The following is a 19,612-nucleotide window of genomic DNA, read 5'->3' as shown; positions in this document are numbered from 1 at the left end:
TATTGCTGGGCCTAAAACAAAAAGGTCATACTGTACTAGGAGAAAAAGAACAGGAGAATTCCAACAGTAGCTGCAGAAGGGTGCCGATGACATGTGGAGAGAGGGAGAGAGAGGATGCTCTACATTGAGGGGATGTGTTGTCATGGTAAAACAGCCTCAGCTAAGAAGGAAGAGATCAATCATATTGTGCCCCTGGTGAAGTGAACATACGACTACCTGCACAACAGTGAATGGTCAGGTCTGTGTCTGAAGGGCCAACGAGCATTAAAGTTGAACATTAATGTAAGAACTCATACACATTATGCACTGAGAGACAATGTGCTTGTGCTATACCTAGAAGAGAGGGAGGAAGTACTAGCCCACTGTACCTTGGGATCATGTACAAATGTACAACCTTGCAAGCGGACAGGAAAGAAGCACTTCATTCATGACAATGTCTAACAAAATGGATGCATTAGTAACACTATCTGTGCATGAACACCAGTATACTTGTAAGGTTAGAGGTTGGGACTCTACATGTTTGGCAACAAAAGAACAGTATTGCAGAAGAAGGCGCAGAAGGGGCTAAGGGCTACCTGTGAAGACTGTCTTCTTCTTGCGTAAAGTAGCAAAGTTGTCCAGAAGTGGAGTGATGATGCCCTGCATAGTCCCAAACATCGTGCTCAGTCCCAAGTTGAGAAGCATGAAGAAAAAGAGCACAGACCAGAATGGTGAGGCAGGAAAGTGTGTCATGGCTTCAGTGAAGGCGATAAATGCCAGACCTGTGCCCTCCACTCCCTGAGAAGGACATGAGAAAGGAAAGGGTTAATTATACATATGGCTACCTGAGAGTGAATAGTATCTACTCCCAGTGTATAAGTCTTCAATTCCTTTTGTCAGTATAGCCATTAAACAAATATGCAACGCAAAGACAAAAGAAGAACACAGGCTAGTGCCAATACCATCCCAATCCTCAGGAGGTAGTGCCAAGGAAACAAACAATACATAGTTCAGTCATAAGAGACACTGGATATTTGTAATGCAAGATGCAAAAGACTGCATGGACACAAATTTAGGTCAGGGCTTACTTGAAGCCAGGGGTTGAGCTCTAAAACAGAGTTTCATAAACTAGGGTTGCAAACCAATTTTGGTGGGTCGCGAAAGTCCTGGTCTATATGAAAGTAGTATTTAAAATGAATAGCCCTGTTTGTGCCCCAGTGCAAAGGTGCCGAACAATGTCCCCAAGTCCAATTTTAAGCCAATCCCTTGGACGAATTACCATACAATACTCTCAAAAACTATTTCAACAGGGAATGTACTCACTACCTGTGATCATACACAACCATACCACTTGTGTAGGACTTTCACACAAACTGAGAAGTAGGGATGTGGTCTAACAACCTAAGCTACTCACTTTGGATTTGAGGAAACAGGCTAGGCTCAACATCCTTTGATTCTACGGAAATCACTTAAACTCCAGTGCAGTTCACCATCTGCCACTTTTATGGGCAGATCAATATCTTGCGAGCAGTCCAATATCAAAGGGTGTGTTCAAGGCTGCGATGTTTACAGTTGCTGTTATTAGATTTTTAAAAAAACAGACCCGCTCACGTCTATTAAAGCTAGGTGGGTCACGCAAGTTTGTCATTCTAAAAATTGGGTTGTGGTTCTAAAAACTTTGGGAAGCACTGCTCTAGAAAGAAGACAAGAGTTGGAAATGACGCACCTTGTTCATCTCATTCTCCACCTTGCAGTGCTCAATACCATGGTGTTGCAGGGTTTGGTTATAAATCGTTGAAATGCTAAGGAACCACTTGCTGTACTCCTCAGAGGTAGTGATGTTCTCTGTCGGAAGGAACTGGACTGGAACATTCTGAGTAGTGACCAGATCTAATATCTTCGCCACATTTCTAAGATAGGAAGAGAGAGAAAGTTAAATTTAGTATCTTGTGCAGTGAGAAGAACAATTTACTTAAATTTGGTAATGCCTTATCTAGTAAAGAGTATCTAGCTGCAGACTCCTTATCTTAGAGTTAACTGCAGGTGTCAGACTGGATCCGGACATTTTTCATGAATAGTGCCCCTGTGTGTCAGCAGGTGGCACAGTTCTGCTCCGTATGGTGCTGTCAGCGTCTTTCGCGCCAGAAGTGACATGCAGAGTGCCTATATATGCCCCATCCCAGCGTGCGGACGTCTGTTTCTTTTCATGCCACGCCAGGAGCATGGGGCCATGAAGAACACTGACCACTGGTGTGGAAAACTAGGGCCCTAAAAAGGGCACACCCCTGTCCCTAGAAATCAGTTTGCAGAGGGGGGAGGATGGGTGGGTCGGTAAGGAATCTGCAGCTACATAGAGCCTCTACCAGATAAGGCATTACCAAATGTAAGTAACTTGTTTATCTAGTAGAGACTTCTAGCCACAAATTCCGTACCTTAGAATAGATACCCAAGCAATACTTCCCTGGAGGTGGGTCTGTGAAACAACATTACACTAAAAAGTCATGCAGGACCGAACAGGCAAAGTGCCCATCCCTAAGGACCTGACTGTACAGCCAGCAGTGCTTGGTAAATATGTGCAGGGAGGACCACGTTGCTGTCTGACAGATGTAGAGGACTGGAACTTTGCATGCTAACGTAATCGTAGAAGCCTTTGCTCTAGTGGAGTGAGCACGCAAACCCTCAAGGAGTTGTTTCTGGGCCAGTTTGTAGTAGATCTTAATAGAGAGCACAAACTATGAGGTCGTCAATTTCTGCACAGGCTTTCTCTTTTTCGCGGTGGTATATCCCTTGAAGAGTTGGTCATCCACTCTGAACTCTCATGCGGACAAGGTAAAACAGCAATGCTCTTTTTGGGTCCAGACAGTGAGGGTGCCCCTCTTCCTTGGAGGAATGTGGTTGAGTATAAAAAGTAGGCAAAGTGACGAAGTGGCCTACATGAAAGGAAGTGACAACTTTAAGCAGGAACGGAGGCTCTAGTGCACAGAATTAGCTTGTCTGACTAGATCTCCAAGTATGGAGGCTTGAATGACAAAGCCTGAAGCTCACTGACCCTCCAAGCAGATGGTATTTCCACCAGGAAGGCTGTGTTGATGGTAAGGAGCCTGAGGAGACAATTATGTAAATGCCGCAAAGGGAGCGCACATCAGAAAGGACAGGACAAAATTAAGGTCCCACTGAAGCATAATGAAGAGCGAACATGGAAACGTGTTGCAACCCTTTCAAGAATCAATTAACAGGGGATTTAAGATGGGATGTTTGATCTGGGAACCAGAAAGGCTGAGATGGCAGAATGACAGAACAGAGCCCTGCTGGGCAAGAGAAAGGGTAATGAGAAGGAACTGGGCAAGGGCAGCAGAGAGAGGGTCAACCTGTTTCTCTGCACATCATGCAAAAACTGTCCCAAGTACCATGTGTATACAGTCTTGGTAGAGGGGTGCCTGGCTTCCAAGATCACATTGCAGACTTCAGGCAAAGTTCGAAAATCACCGCTCAATCTCTATACATGAAGGTGGAGGGTTGACAGGTTCAGATGGAGAACCCTCCCTTGCTAGTGCGACAGAAGATCCACAGGGGCAGCTTGATTGAAGGACCAATGGCCAGGCTCAACAGCTCTGGATACCAAACACTCCAAACCCAGTCCGCAGCCGCAGGATGACCTGGGCCCCGTCGTTCCTGATCTTCCTGAGAACTCAGAGCAGGAGTGGTGTGGGTGGAAATGCATACAGGAGGTCTGAGCTCTATTTGAGAAGAAAAGCATCTTCAAGCGAGCTGCCTTAGAAACTCCAGTGCATAAAATCGCTCACATCGCGCATTCTTGGCAGTGGTGAACAGAGCTAACAAGGCCTGCACCACCTCCAGATGGAGATGCCATTTGTGATCCGCTAGGCGCCTTCAGCTGAGTTCATCTGCCTGTGCATTCTGAGAGCACACAAGGTGTCGAACCATCAGGGAAATGCCCTGACGTTCCAGCCAGAGAAGCAGGGCCTCTTGACAAAGGGTCCAGGATCCAACCCTGCCCTGTTTGTTGCAACACCACATGGCGTGGTGTTGTGTGTGAACACCTGGACTAGCCTGCCCTTGAAGGAGGGTAAAAAGTTTTTCAAGAAGATTGATGTGATTCCGCTGGAGTCCAGAGGCCTCTGATCTCCACCTCTTCCAGATGGTCGACCCATCTCAGTAGTGATGCTTCTGCCACCACTATCAGATCTGGTTGGGGAAGGGAGAGGGGTCTGCCTCTGATCCAGTCGAGGCTTGTTAGCCATCAGTGCAGATCTTTTGCAGTTCCCTCTGAGATCTGGATCATGTCGGGGAGATTTTCATGATGCTCCACCCACTGGAACTTCAGGTTCCACTGCAGAGCCCGCATACGCCAGTGGGCATGTGTCACCATCAGGATGCAGGAGGCCATGAGGCACAGCAGCATCACAGTCAGTATCACCAAAACGCAAGATAGATGCTGACACATCTGTATCATAGCCTAAATACCATGGTCTCGCCGTTCTGGAGGATAATTCCAAAACTGCACAGTGTCCAGAACAGCTCTGATGAAGGGGAACATCTGAGAAGGAGTCAGGTGTGACTTCAACATGTTGATAGTGATCCCCAGCAGGTGTAGGTGGTGTGTCGTAGTGTGGAAGTGGGAGACGACTGCCTGGGATGGGCCACGTTTAACAGTTCATCGTCAAGATAGGGGAAGACCGGCCCCCCCTGATCCACACAACCAACTCCATCACCTTGGTGAACACCTCAAGGGCACTGGTAAGGACAAAAGGGAGCACAACGAACTGAAAGTGCTTGTGATCTACCGTAAACCACAGATAATGCCTGTGGTCAGGCAGGAAGGGAACGTGGAAGTGTGAGTCCTGCAAATCCAACGCTAACATCCAACCTCCCAGGTAGAGGGCAGACAGGACTTGAGCAAGTATCAGCACTTTGAACTTCTTCTTCAGTAAGAAATTATGAGGGCACAGATCTAGGATAGTACGAATGTCTCCGTCCTTCTTGGGTACCAGAATGTAGTGGGAATAGCAAGCAAAACCTATTTCTGGCATCAGCATCCTCTCTAAGGCACCCTTGGCCAAGAGAGAGGTCACTTCTTGGTGAAGCAAGGTAACATGTCCTCCGTCAGCCTGTCGCAATTGGGTGGCTTGCGTGGAGGGGTAGTCACGTAGGGAAGGGCGAAGCATCTTTGGACAATCTGGAGAACTCATTGGGTGTGAGGTTATAGACCTCCAGCCCTGCAGGTGATGGCGTATCCTACATCCCATTGGGTGCCCTTGATGGTAAGGAGGCTTGGAGGCTATGGCTGCCAGTGGTAGAGGGGGGGGGGGGGGGGGGGGGGGGGGGGGAGGCGGGTGGGTTGGACTGGGACATCTGCTCAACCAAATCACATACAGTATAGGAGTAACACCCCAAAAAGCGCATAGTGTTCACCGGCTGCAGTGCCAGGCTGGTGAAAGAAAATATTTTCTTGCCTAAGGTGTCCAGCCTCTTGGATCCCCTATCTGGTGAAGTGGTAGGGAATGCACCAGGATTTACATGGGAAGTAGAGGCTTGGAAGGCCAAGCTCTCTGGGATAGGGTGTCAAGTGAGGAACTGGGGGTCCCCTGGAGTGAGGAGATGGCAGCGGGCAACTGTCCTGTTCACAGGAGCCCCTGTGCTGGACTTGGACCAGGTCCCTAACAGGATGTCTGTAAGGGTTTCATTAAAGTGGAAAAGGGGTTTGGAGTGGGTAGCTCCAGCTCCCGTAAATTCAGGGAAGTGCAGAGCTTGTCCAGGCGTAGGCTCAATCGCAGGAGCCATGCCTCCCATGTCAAGGCTCCTTCGCCTGAAAACTCCAACGGATGAGGTCAAGTTGAATACCTTTTTGACTTCTTGTTCTTTTTCTTGTGGTACTTACCCGAACGGTGGGACGACTGAGTGCGATGAATATCTTGGGCACTGAGACTAGGCCCAGGGCCTTCCACTCGACCGGGACCGAGACCACTGTGCGTTGCATGTCAAGCGGCAATGAGCTTGAAGACCACTCCCTTAAGGCCTTGGGGTACATGGCAGGGCAGTCGGCACAAGTCTTCACATTGTCGTAGCGTTCCAGGCACCGGAGATCTGAGCCCGTCACAGACATCTGTCAACGACAGGCCCCACAGGGCTTGAAGCCAGCATTCCAAGTGGACATCTGGCCACACCAGGAGAAGATTCTAAAAAAAGACTGACAAAAGTCAAAAAAGGTCAGTCAAAAATTGACTCGGGCAGATCTCTTTGGATCTGCGCTGACTGGTGCAGAAAGAAAAGAAGACATCAGCGCACTGGGATAGCACCTATATAGGCACCGGGCATGTGACTTCCAGTGCAGTTGATGTCATGTGAAACCAAACAATGCCACCTACTGGTACGCAGGGGTATGCTAACGAATAACTTCTGGATACAGTCTGAAGCCTAGGGATAATTCTAAGGCAAGGAATCTGTGGCTAGAAGATTAACTGTACTATCCCTCACCAAATCACACAGCACCTAAAATCTCAGTTTTTCTTAACTTGTTTGCATGCTAATTTTCCAAACCGTTCAACCATGCAACTTAAACATCCGTAGGTCTGTCCTCAGTGTGCATTCCTCTGTTCTCAATGCCCAGGGTTCTTGCTCAAATCTGAGCCATCTGTAACCTTCAATTACCAGTGGTCAATCTTATATAATTTACCTGCCTTATTTTGATATTATCAGGATGGTGTGTAAACACAAAAAAACACAGAGGCACTGAATGCAGTATGCTAGGTATCACTATTGTTGAGCATGCAAATCCATCCAATTATCTCAATATTAAATCACAAGGACAATAATGCCAACATCGAACTGTGTTCACAAATTTAACCTAACCAAACTATCAAACATTCTCTTTCAAAATTAAAGTATCAATGCTAGAATTAAATTTACCACATCAACTTAAAGCTATCAAACAAACCAGTCCATGTCTGCATCTAATGAGTTCCACAAAGATGCAATCATCTCATCTACACGATCCATCAAAATAACACTCCATGTGAACAAGTAAGCATCAGTGGAGAAGATAAACGACCCATATTAACATGGATGTATCGGACCTTAAGTTCAGACAAGAATAAATCCATTACTGAAACATTAATTCATGAAAACCTTTAACCCACGCCAACATCTATCCCAATACAAAAATACAATTATTCCCTCAACTAGAGGGTCTTAGGATGAACTCAAACATACAAATAACCAAACAGACCATGTCAAAAATAAAATCAATCTCTTGAACATAAATCAAGCTGAATGTCTAATCATCAACATAAATGAATTCAAACATTCACTTCATAGAATACACCCATGGTAGTTTGCCAATCCTCACTTGTACTCACTTTTCAATGCAGCGATGTGTAATAATGTTAGCGCGGAACCCAAGAACAGCAAAAACCACCAGTGTAGCCAGGATAGATGTCATGAAATTTATGAAGGATACAAGAATGGCATCAAAGTGGCAGTTGTTGTTACGGTTGTTGTAGCTGGAGTAGGCAATTACACTACCAAAGCCCAGGCCAAGCGCAAAGAAAACCTGGGTGGCAGCCTGACGCCACACCTGGATGTCACCCCAGATCTCCAGCTGTAGAAAGAAAAGCAGGGCGAGCAAATATTACTTTTGTATGATCTGCACACATGGTAACAACTGAAAAATATTTGGCAAGACTGGTTAAAATAGGGAAGGTTAATGGAAATGTAACCAATACGAATTGGAAATGGCTGTCAAGAATAGGATAAGGGTAGCGGGTCTTTGTAATAGGAAAGTGTTGCACCAACCAGTACAGAGTAAACACCTGCAGAACGACCTCCACATACGGAAACATGTACTTACCTGTAACTACAGTCTCCTGTATGCTATTATACATGGACTGAACGTGCTTTGAATTATTCTCAGTTCTTCAGGCTGAAAATCCTCAGCAAAGTACCCTAGCAAAATCAATACCCTAGTCTATCCATTTTCTAATTTAGCTATTTGTTTCTGAGCCACTGTAGTGGAGACTGTAAGCATCACCCCTCGAACCTGCTCCACCCACACACCTCCGAACCCCATTTTAGGATAGTACAGAGCTAGTTATGCACAAGCCCCACACTGAAGGAGGGAAGGTTGTGCGTTAAGTTATAAAAGACACCTAAACTAGAAAACGTGAGTTAGAAGGAATTATCGCTGGGGGCGTGGCCAAGATGACAGCCAAGACAGACGCTTGAAAGCAAGCTCTGCTTCGGGCCCCTAAAACTATCCTGATATAAATTACTTCAACACCTGCCACGCGGCACAGAGTGTGTCGGGGGTTGTGTGGAGGTGTTTGGCCCCTGTCCCAGCATTGTGGCTGTGACCGGAGCCGCAAGTGTGACAGGAGTATGAAATGCACGCGAGGGCAACGGAGGCCTTCCCTGGCGTGGAGGACTGACGGCGAGCGGCTGGGGACGCGGCGTAGCATGGCGCATGTGTGGATAGACAGCAGCATATCTGTGGAGGCGAGCAGGGCCTCCCCTCGTGCAGGGACTGGGTGGCGAGCGGCCGAGGGTACGGCCTACTGGGGTGTCGTACCACAATTGGTGCCGAGGCTGCACGGTGCGGATCGCAGGCCCAAGTCGGGACATTTTCCAGGGGAGCGGATGGGTATTTTTCTTTAGGAGCCAGGCATATAACATGGTGAATATAACTGCACTGTTTATGATACTATGGAAACACACAGACCACATACGATGCAGGAATACAATATTATACAATGGAATGGAGATACCGAGACGGTGGCACCGTATACATGCTTGTCTCAAATGCTGAGGAGTGCATTTTGCCATACTACAGGAAACACATTTGCTGAGTGGTGATTTACAGACCCTGAAGAAGCGCTGGCGTGGTCAGGTGTATGGTACGTCCTCTTCGGCCTATGCGAGGGGAGTGTTGGTGTGGATAGCGCCATGGGTCCCTTATGTGCAGCATAAAGAAAGGGTGGACACAGGCGGCAGATATATAGTACTGGAGGGGCTATTGGACGGCAAGCCGCTGACCATAGTATGGATTTATTCCCCCAATAGTGTGTTAGGCAAATTCTTCCAGGCGCTGACTCCTGCTCTGTTGACCGATCCGGCTGTATCTGCCATATGGGGTGGGGACTTTAATTGCGTTCCGGATGTGTTGCTAGATCAATCATCTCCCCCATTGAAGGGAGCAGTGAGCAGTCGAAACTCTACTTTACTGACAACCTGGGCTAGAGACACCGGAGTGTAAGATATGTGGCGTATAGGTCATCCAACGCATAGGGAGTACTCCTTCTATTCCTAAATTCATGACATACACACCAGAATAGACTTGCTGTGGGGGACTCCCTCCGTGTGCTCTTTGATCAAGACTTCTGGTTACTTGGCTAGGACAGTGTCTGATCACTCCCCCTTGCTGCTTACTATCAGATGGGGGGAAAAGCGTTTGGCAATACCCACATGGCGTTTGCGAACTGAGGCACTGCTGGATGCTCCATTCAGGGAGGACTTAAATGCCTGCATCAAGAATTATTGGGACTCAAACACTGGGTCCACTGATTTGAGAGCCACAGAATGGGATGCACATAAGGTTGTGGTCAGAGGACACTGCCTCTCCACGTCCTGGGGGGTGCGCCGCTCGCTACATAATGAAGTTGTCACCTTAGAAAATGAACTGCGCGGTCTGGAAATAGCAGTCGCACAACACACAGTGCCATTTGAACCCCTGGGTGCGAAACGTAGAGTGTACGAGGAGGCGGATCAGCGCCTTCGCCAGCATGACTGCACCTACCATCTCACGTGTTTGCATACGGTGGGTGATCGTTTGGGGAGGCTCCTGGCATGGCTGCTGCGGGAGGAACAGCAACATATTCCGATAGGGGCGATATGCATGAATGACGGGAGAGTGGTGTCCTCACAGGAAGAAATTAACAATGCCTTTAAAGATTATTATACTGGGCTATATCGTCAACAACCAGCCTGCGATGCCCAGCAGCTGGAGTCCTTCCTTAGTGAAGCACCCGCTGGTAAAACTATCGGCGCCACATATGGCAGCATTTGATGAGCTCCTCAGACCAGAAGAAATTGCTGTGGCCATAACACAAATAGCTCGTAATAAAACTCACGGCATGGATGGCCTACTGATTCCACCTATGCTCGGCATTTAGCGCGTCCATTGCTGTCCACGTTGGAGGAGGCCTGGACCCGGGGCCTGCTCCCGACATCCCAGAGAGAGGCGTTAATTGTAGTGCTCCCTAAGCCTGGTCGGGATCCCATGGACGTGAAATCATATAGGCCATTGTCTCTCCTGAATTTAGATTTCAAAATCTTGGGTAAGTTGCTGGCGAACAGGCTCGCCCCAGTCAAACATATGCTGGTTCATGAAGATCAAAGTGGATTAATTCCCTGACAGAACACGTTCCTAAACATACGGAGATTATTGGCGATACCCCCAAAGAGGCATATGAAAATGTGGCCGTATCTCTAGATATAGAAAAGGCCTTTGATACGCTGGGCTGGGATTTTCTGTCAGCCACACTGCGTCTTATGGGATTCGGACCGGGCTTTGTGCACTGGGTGCAGACTCTGTACGCTGACCCCACAGCTAGGGTAAGGAGAGGAGGAATAATATCAGAAAGCTTCACCATAGGTAGAGGAACTAGACAGGGATGCCCACTGTCGCCCTTGTTATTTGCAATTGCTGGCTGCTCGGTTTCGTGCCCAGGCTGCGCAATGGGGAATGTATTGTATGGGGACATATCACATCATATCATTATATGCTGATGACGCAATGATTTACTTAGAGAAGGGTCGGTCTACCCTTCCTGATGTGATGTCACTGTTGGAGTCGTATGGAACAATTTCGGGTCTTCAGGTTAACTGGTCCAAGTCCTGCTTGTTCCCTATGGTGGAATTACACACTGGGGGGGAAAGAGGCTCTTCCCCCAAGCAGGTTGAGGTGGTGCTTGGACACCTTTAAATATCTGGGAGTGCAGATACATCACAAGGCTGATGATATGAGGGATGTCAACCTGGGAGGCACGCTCTGCTCTTTGAAAGGCTCACTCCTGTTCTGGTGCTCGCTTCCTCTTTCTCCTCTAGGTAGGGTGGCAGTGGCCAACATGCTGATTTTACCAAGGCTCCTTTATTATTTTGCTGTGCTACCTATAGTTAGTCCAAGGAGCTTCTTTCGTGACCTTAATAGGTTACTGTTGGAACTCATCTGGGGTTATGGCAGGCCTCGGGCCCCTCTCAGTACCCTGCAACGCCCGTTTTGTGAGGGTGGGTTGGGAGCACCAAAGTTTCAGCAATACTATGCAGCAGCACAACTAAAATGGCCATTCTATTGGTTGAACAGACCTGAGTCGTCCGAGACAACATGGGTGCGCGCGCAGTTGAGAGGTGTTCCCATCTTCAAGTGGCTTGCAGATCGCACAGCACAACCGGTGAATGGTAATTACCTGTTGTTGGCAGCGCGCGCCTGCTGGCGGAAATATATACAGAGAAGCAAACGTTTCCCCCCATACTCCCTTCTCATACCGCTGGGCCAAATACCGGGAAGCACACAGCTACTTAAACATCATTGCATAGCACCATGGGTGGAGGCAGGAATAGAGACTGTGGGTGATTGATTTGATGACGGTACATTGATGTCTTCTGAAACCATCAAGGATCTCTCCTCAGTGAGCTCAGGACAGTTTATGGCATATTATGCTATATGCCACCTGATTAAAAAGGCATAGCTACAGGGGGAACAGGAACCCGAGTTTTCCCCTGTTCTACACTTATTACTCTCTGAGAATACCCAGAAAAAAGTGATCACTAATTTATACAAAGCTTTGACTGACATGACTGTGGATAGTGTGGGAGCGGCGGGAAGCAGATGGAACTCAGTCCTCCCCATACCTCTGTCCCTGGGGGAGTGGTCTGTGGCCCTCCAGCAAGTACAGAAAGTGTATTGGAACCCCAGGTTCCGCTATACCCAATTCAATTTTTTGCACCAGACGTATTTATCCCCATCTCGTATTCAGTGCATGTCCCCTGTGTCCACATCGGCATGCCCCAGTTGCGATCTACAAGCAGCGCATTTCTATCATATGGTATGGGACTGTGGTCCCTTGCAGAGGGCCTGGACTGGTTTAGTAGCAGAAGTGTCCGGCATCACAGAACACGTGTTTCTGCTGGTACCAGAATCCTGCCTCTTAGGAATAAGAACTAGAGTTATGAAACATAAACACATTAATAAATTTGCAGACTTAGCATTCATCATCTACAAGCGTTTGATTGCCATGAAATGGAAGGCATCTAAAGTACCGGAGATACCCAGTTGGCGGGCTCTGACACTGAGATGGGCGCAAGTGGAAACTCTGGTTTTGCGAGCATTGCACACGGGATATGACATATGGGAAGCACCGGTGACCAAACTAGAAGTGAAAAACGATGTACGACCACCGTGAATTGCTGCAATGCAAAAGTATACCTTGCAGGGCCTACATTTGTTAAGTTCATCAGGGATAAGTGAGGAACGTACCGTTGACAGGGAAGGAGACTATAGTATATTATTACTACACATGCCTTAATGAAACCAAAACTAACTTATTGACATATCCCACCAATTGAAGGTGACCGCAAAAAGAGGATATACTGGACACAATGGAAAACATACTTGTGATGAAACGCCATGTTCAAATGCACCTGGGGGTGCGAGAAATAGACCCGTTTTACTCAGGATATTTAATTATGCCGCATGTTCTGGCAAAACATTAAGACACTAGATACTGACTATACTGTCCGCTGCATAGAGGATACCCTGATAAGTAAATATGTAAACTGCTGCTCTACTAGCGTCTGAATCATGTATTGTATCGACCCAGTTTTTGTATTTGTAAACTCATGCTCTGTGTTGAAAATAATAAAACAGATTAAAAAAAAAAAAAAAAGGAATTATCGGTGATATTTTACAAATGTGTGTCAATTACAAACGAGAAAGTTATCCATACATGCACAGTTTGAATGATATAAGAGGCCGACTAAGTGGCTACGGCACTTACTGAGGCTCCACTAATTCTCAGTGCAACAAAATATCCTGGCATCACTAGGACAGATAAGGGGCAACTGGTGTAGATTCTTACTGTTGTACCATAAGCTTAGTCAATTTGTTTTCCTCTCTCCTTCTTGTTGTCTACCTGCTATTTTCCTTCTAAAAGTGGTGTGAGGGAAAAAAGACTCAAGTCCCCTTTCCACTTAAAAAGCTCCTTTCTCTTCACCCCCTCACAATGTAAAACATCTGGTAAGATAAGATCTTGTAGATCTTGTATAGAGACACAGTTTTAAGCAACTGTAAAGGACAGAATTGAGCCGATTCCTCAAAGGGTTGATACTAGTCTATCAATGAGGCTTCTATCATCGGGGTACTCAATATTACATGGTCGATGGACTCAAACTGCATTTCATTCTTAATGAGGGCATTTTCAACTTGTACACATTGGCTGTACCATGTATTTCTTTATATATAGATATTTGTATTGCCTGAATCTAGTTAGGAAACAACTGAGCCGTGAACAATGGTGGGAGCTATGAGTTATAATGATTTATAACGAAGCAGGATGATTGCTGGTGGTGATTCTTATCATGTGGAGGTATGCTGTTCTTTGAAGGGGAGTGTCTTCAGCACCTTTTAAGAATTGCAAAATGAATGGGACGGTTCTAATGTAGATGAAGATGTTGTTCCAGGTCCTGGAGCACAGACTGACACTCCCATTCATAAAACAGGTAGTAATAATAGGAGGTTGGGCAGAGCTTAGAACCGATCCATTTCATTGGCCCAAGTAATCAGCTGAAAAGGTATGGGTATCTTTACATTTCTACTGCTACATTAATGGTCCACCAACTGGAAATACATCAAAACATATACATTTAATATTTTATTCTGCAATATCTTAATCTTAGTTATTCAAACAAGTTCATGATTCTCTTTCATGATAAGGGCTCTCACTTCTGTAGGCCTGCAAAACACCCGATTACCTATGTGAACCAATTGTTCAGATTCTTTCAGAAATAGAGCCATCCAAATATATAGGTAGGTGGACATCACATAACCTTTTTGCTGCTATACAACCACTTTTATGTGCCCTAATACAACAGCTTTGTCACAGAGGGTGCTCTGACACAGGGATGCTCAAACACACCCACAACAAAAAGGGTAACTGTTCTTGGTCATTGGATGGCGCTGCAAGTTCAGATTAGCAAATACACGTAACACATGACCAGCCTTTTGAAAATATCTGTACTCAAAGAAATGTTGATTTTTTAAGTAGTGGTTAACTCAGACTGGTGCTCTGCACTGGAGATCAAAAACGTGTGCTACATATGGACTTACATGCATATCACAGCTAAACAGAATGCATGCCTGTGCAGCCATTGTATTCCTGGCTAATGGGTCTTTAAACAAGACAGATAGTAGATCAGGCTCCTTGAAGCCTAGCGTTCTACTTGACTCCTGTGGAGGCATTATCTATTGCAGCTAATCAGATTATGCCCAACAGAATTTGTAAGAACACACTGCCAAGACTATTACTAAGGCAACTGTCCTATGGCCTTTCGGAATTTTTTCGGGCCACTATCTCTCCCTAAACTTGCTTGATTCACATGCTGAGCTTTTCACTCTTCCCATAACATCTGGAGCTCCAAATCAGCCTTTGTAGTTATTGCTTAACACCTTCTCGGTCTTGACAAGCACTCGCTTTATAGCCAAGCAAGGAGAAGCAGATTGGAAAGGTTACCTACTTGTAACCTCAGTTCATCCATCATGAATATTCTTTCCGAAGTCATGAACGCTAGACTATCGGTGCAACTGCGGGATCATGGTTCCCATTCTCTTTCTTTAATGCACCCTGCTTTTTACTCAGCTACACCATTAACACAAAAAATGCTGATAAGATAAAGCATTTTAAAAAAACATATTTCAATCAGCCAGATAAGTCACATTAAAGTAAAGTACATTTGCTTGAAAACACCACCCTAACAATCTGTTTATAAAAAGTAGCAAAAAGCAGTCAATGATTCTCTTATAACTTGTATGTGCATGAGTGTAAAACTGACACTTAAACTTTGGAAGCTAAACTATTTCATTGTGGCCAGGATGGGGTCAGACAGGCTACTTGTGTTTGAAGGGCAGATTGACAAAGGATATAGTAATACCCAAATCTGAGCTAGGGTTCTTGTAATAAGGTTGAAGGGTGGGATGTCTATAATTCCAAAGTGACTACCCAGGACGGAAAACTAGGAACACAAGTAAGTAACTTTAATTTCTCCATCACGAAAATCTCTTTGATATCCTAAACAGTAGAATAAAATAAGATCAACCTCACAGCTGAAGATGGAACCAGGCTCATAAAAAGAATCAATTAAAAAAAAAAAAAACTGCCTGGGTAAGAAAGCCAGACCAACAAGAATATCTGTACTGGAGTGACAGTCTATGCAGTAATGCCTTAATGTTATGAACTTGCGTCATATTGTTGCATTGCAAACGTAGGACTTTAGATTTCTCATTAGATAAGCAGTGGCTGCTTTTGTTTTGACTGCTGCAAAAGATCTGGGTACCAACAATGGCAAAGCCACTCTTAAGCAACGGGAATGATTTTGAACTCTGACTGTCTGATCTTGAACACAACCTTCTGTGGGAGTAGGAGTTTGAACACAACCTTCTGTGGAAGTAGGACTAGAAGCAAAACCTTCAGAAATCTCCCTCAGTGGTTTATCAAAGTAGCATTCACTCAAGGAGTGAGGATCAAGAGCATATTGAGATTTCTTTGTGGCTAGTAAATCTATGCTTTTGAGTCAATACCCAGAGAATAAAACAGAGAACGTTTGGTTATTTAACATCTACTCATGGTGCTCTAGGTTCCTGCTGAGCTTATCAGTTTTTTATTTTTAAAGCTCCAGGAGAGGAGCTACAATGGTGCAGAAGTATAATTCTAGCAGCAAAAGCCAGAATAACTGAGCTTCCTTGGAATGGATGCTATACTCTGTTCCTTTTTTACCTGTTCAGACAATACATGGTGGTGATCCATTTGAAGTAGAACCAAACTATATTTGCGCACTAGAAGGAAGGAGTTTAAGGCTAAATAAACAGGTATCAATCGGAAGTGCTGACATTATGTTGCTGTTCATTCATATACTATTTCTCTTGGATTGTCAGCCTATCCACACGAGCACACCAATCAATCATATTTGTTCTCGAGGGAACACCTTTGTCTTTCTTTCTTTTCTTGGTGGTGGGGCAGTGAGCTTAAGTTGATGACACAAGTACTGGTGCAGAAAGTGTCATGGATGGTGTTTTCGCCGTTTCTAAATGCGTGGCCTATTATTGTGGGTGGCTGGGGATACCGTGTGGTCATCCTTTCAAGCTGAAATAGGTGTCAGGCCCTCAGGCAAGAGTTTGTGTCAGTGAGATGAAAGCAACAGTGCTTGATTATTTTCCACAACTTTACGACTGATGTCACATAACACACAATGCTGGTTAGAGAGGGTAGCCTAAATGATGGCATAATAATTGGTGTCAGATAGTTTAGTTCCTTAAAGAGTGTTTTGACATTGAGCCTCAACTTCACCCAAGAGTGACAGGGGTGCAGATGCCAAGGTATGAAAGTCGACCCTCTTGGAGTGTTTACCTGCAGGAAAGAAATCCCTATAACCCTTATGATGACAAAGATGTTATAGGAGTAGATCAGAATGCTTTCTTAGCCATCCCTGCTTTACTTTGCCCAAAGCTACCCTTTTTGGCCCTTCAGAAGTTTTCAATTATCTTTCCTTATTATGTTTAAAATAATTGACAATGTTACATTTCACAGGCATGTTGTCTTGTTTAAATTATATTCATTTTGAAAAAATATACATTTAAGCAATATTTTCCATAATTCCACACTTATAAGGAAATATTATGTAATTCATCAATATCAGCAAGAATGCCATTAAAGTGAACCCAGAATATTTTTGTTTGGTTGTCTTAACTACACTTAGCGCCTGATTTAGATATTGGAGGACGAGTTACTCCACCACAACAGTGACTGATATCCCACCCGCCAATATTTAAATTACATTATATCTTATGGAATTTAGATACTGCCGAACGGGATATTGGTCACCGTTGTGACGGAGTAACTCGTCCGCAAGATCTAGATCAGGCCCTTAGCCAGAGGAAAGGGTCATTTTTCAATCTCAAGAGTCATTCAAGGAGACTGAAGCTTCCATTAGTGTCAAGCGGCATAAATTCAAGGTTGCACAATCCAATCAACCAACAGGCTGATCGGGGCATTTAAAATGAAGTTTAACGTATATTTTTAAAAAAATATGAGCAGTACAATCTGGCCCTTTATTAGCTTGCACATATTCAAAAATATAATTCCTTAAAAGCAAAGCAGAGCAGACCTGCAAAGCTACAAATCTGCCAGATGTTTATAATGCATTTATAAGTGGGACTTTAAAAAGTAGTTCTCCTAGTTGAACAGCTATTCTCACTCTAAAACATTGTTTCACTCTTCAAAATGTTACAAACCTGTGAAGCCTAGAGCTCAGATATAATGGGCTATTGCTGGGTCTCTCTGCAGAATGTACCTATTAGACGACAATCCTTCGGGCCGAGTGGCCACTCATTCCTACTTGTGCAGCCCCAGTATTACAGTTGGTACATGCAATTAACTGCTTACCTTTGGGGTGAACATGATGCGGATACCATCTGCAGCACCTTCCAAGAGCAGACCACGGACCAGGAAGCACAGCAGGACCACGTAGGGGAAGATGGAGCTGAAGTACATCACCTGGAAAATCAGCACAGGATATTGTGAGCAGCAGAGCCTCCCGAGTTCATGACAAGCCATGTTTAATTCTACTCTTGGGTGTCCCATTGTTTGGCCTCTTGAGCTCTGGCTATCCCACAGTTTGAAAAATTCTAATAACAATCTGGGGGACCCTCGTGTTTGACCTCTATTCCCTCCAATCCCGAGTATTCCTTTGTACCTTTAATGGAAACCTCAGTGCTTGAATGCTGTTGTTCCACTAATGGCGAATTCAATGTTTCAACTCTCCTCTCACCTGGTTGGCTACTAAGCTCCGACCACCCTTCACTAGTTATACACAAGTATACTATGTCAAGCAATATTCAAAATAAAAAGGTCTTTGAAGAACCTTTGGTGTAGAACCTCAACTTGAATGTATGAAAGGAAAAAAATAGTTGTGATTTTCAAGCCATGCAACAGAAGCGCATTAGTTAAAAGTTGCAACATCTTACTTTCATTATTATTCTGACTCTAAGGGGGTTATTCCAACTTTGGAGGAGGTGTTAATCCGTCCCAAAAGTGACGGTAAAGTGACGGATATACCACCAGCCGTATTACGAGTTCCATAGGATATAATGGACTCGTAATACGGCTGGTGGTAAATCCGTCACTTTTCCGTCACTTTTGGGACGGATTAACACCTCCTCCAAAGTTGGAATAACCCCCTAAGTCTCTCCTAGCCCTTCATTTCAATTGACGGAAAATCGTCTTTGAATGTCAAAGGCCAACCCTACTTTCTCCTCTCAGTACCTACATATTTTTGCAGTCTGTAAGGTTATAGCATCACATATGCCTTGAGGAGATCGCTCGGTGGGTAATATGAAAGAGCAGTAACAGGGCTTAAGAGCACCAGAATCTCCACAAAGATATAATTTCCTTATTTGTGTTATGGACTACCTCCTTTCCAACTGGATAATAATGCACCATTAAAGAGGGAGACAGCATTTGCCTGGACAGTCTTCCAGAAGATAGGTGGCCAAGAGCTTCCTGGCTGAACGCTGCCTCTTTTCCAGATTACACGTTCAATGAGTAGTGCTTGCAAACATTATGATGAGCTCCCCAGTCTGTTGTTTTAAAAATGTTTACAATAGAGACATGACCACGTAAGGCCACCTGCAGCGCCTTTCATTTGATCGAATAAGTTTGACTAGGCGCAACTACCAACATGTCATGGCTTGCAAATAGAAACTTGTAATTGGGCTGCTCGCCAATCCCAATAATGGCCTTTGTCACCTTACTATATGGAGTAACTCACAACTGATTTTTCCTTTCTAAGCAGAACTTTAACGTTTGAGGGCGTCAAGATTTCTCAAAGTTTCCTCAGCTGAGGAAGTATGAGATTTTGGATAAAATAAAGGCAAAATGCCTCACTAATGTGAAATTCCGTTAGATGTGGATAAAGAAAGAAACTCAGCGGAAGACTTAAGAATGGATCTTGATATAGAAAAGCTTAAAGCTCTGGAACAGACTATTCTTACCAAAAATAGAGATTTCCATGTCAGCAACTCCAAGGCACACAGACAGTTTCAAATGGTTCACAAATCTGAGACACAAGGGCAATATGTAATTCCTTTATGGAGGATTGAAATATAGAAGCTGATCAATATGATGCTACACCCTCCTTTTTAGAGGAAGCAAAGAAAGTAGTGATTAAGTAAAGAAAGGTCTACCGTGAATAATCAGAAACTAAGGTAAAATATGTACCAGTAGTGTAACAGACTGCTTTTGGTTTATTTATAATGTTTATGTTTGCACTTTTCACAGCTATCTAAACCTGGTAT

The 19,612-nt window shown here is 44.8% G+C and overlaps 1 protein-coding gene across 4 annotated transcripts in view; it reads right to left on the bottom strand.

The window, feature by feature from the left end:
• The window catches only part of LOC138246373 (sodium-dependent neutral amino acid transporter B(0)AT2-like), a 278,385-nt gene that overhangs the window by 51,215 nt on the left and 207,558 nt on the right, over positions 1-19,612 (bottom strand). For all 4 annotated transcript variants that reach the window (XM_069200937.1, XM_069200938.1, XM_069200936.1 and 1 more), the window contains 4 exons: positions 17,703-17,813; positions 7,356-7,597; positions 1,706-1,889; positions 576-777 (listed from right to left, as the gene is read on the bottom strand). In XM_069200937.1, the coding sequence (XP_069057038.1) occupies positions 576-777; positions 1,706-1,889; positions 7,356-7,597; positions 17,703-17,813 (739 nt within the window). The remainder of the gene's footprint in view (positions 1-575; positions 778-1,705; positions 1,890-7,355; positions 7,598-17,702; positions 17,814-19,612) is intronic.

This window comes from Pleurodeles waltl, chromosome 7 (genome assembly GCF_031143425.1).
Source record: "Pleurodeles waltl isolate 20211129_DDA chromosome 7, aPleWal1.hap1.20221129, whole genome shotgun sequence".
NCBI classification, from domain to species: Eukaryota; Metazoa; Chordata; class Amphibia; order Caudata; family Salamandridae; genus Pleurodeles; species Pleurodeles waltl.
This window is presented reverse-complemented; position numbering and strand designations above follow the sequence as displayed.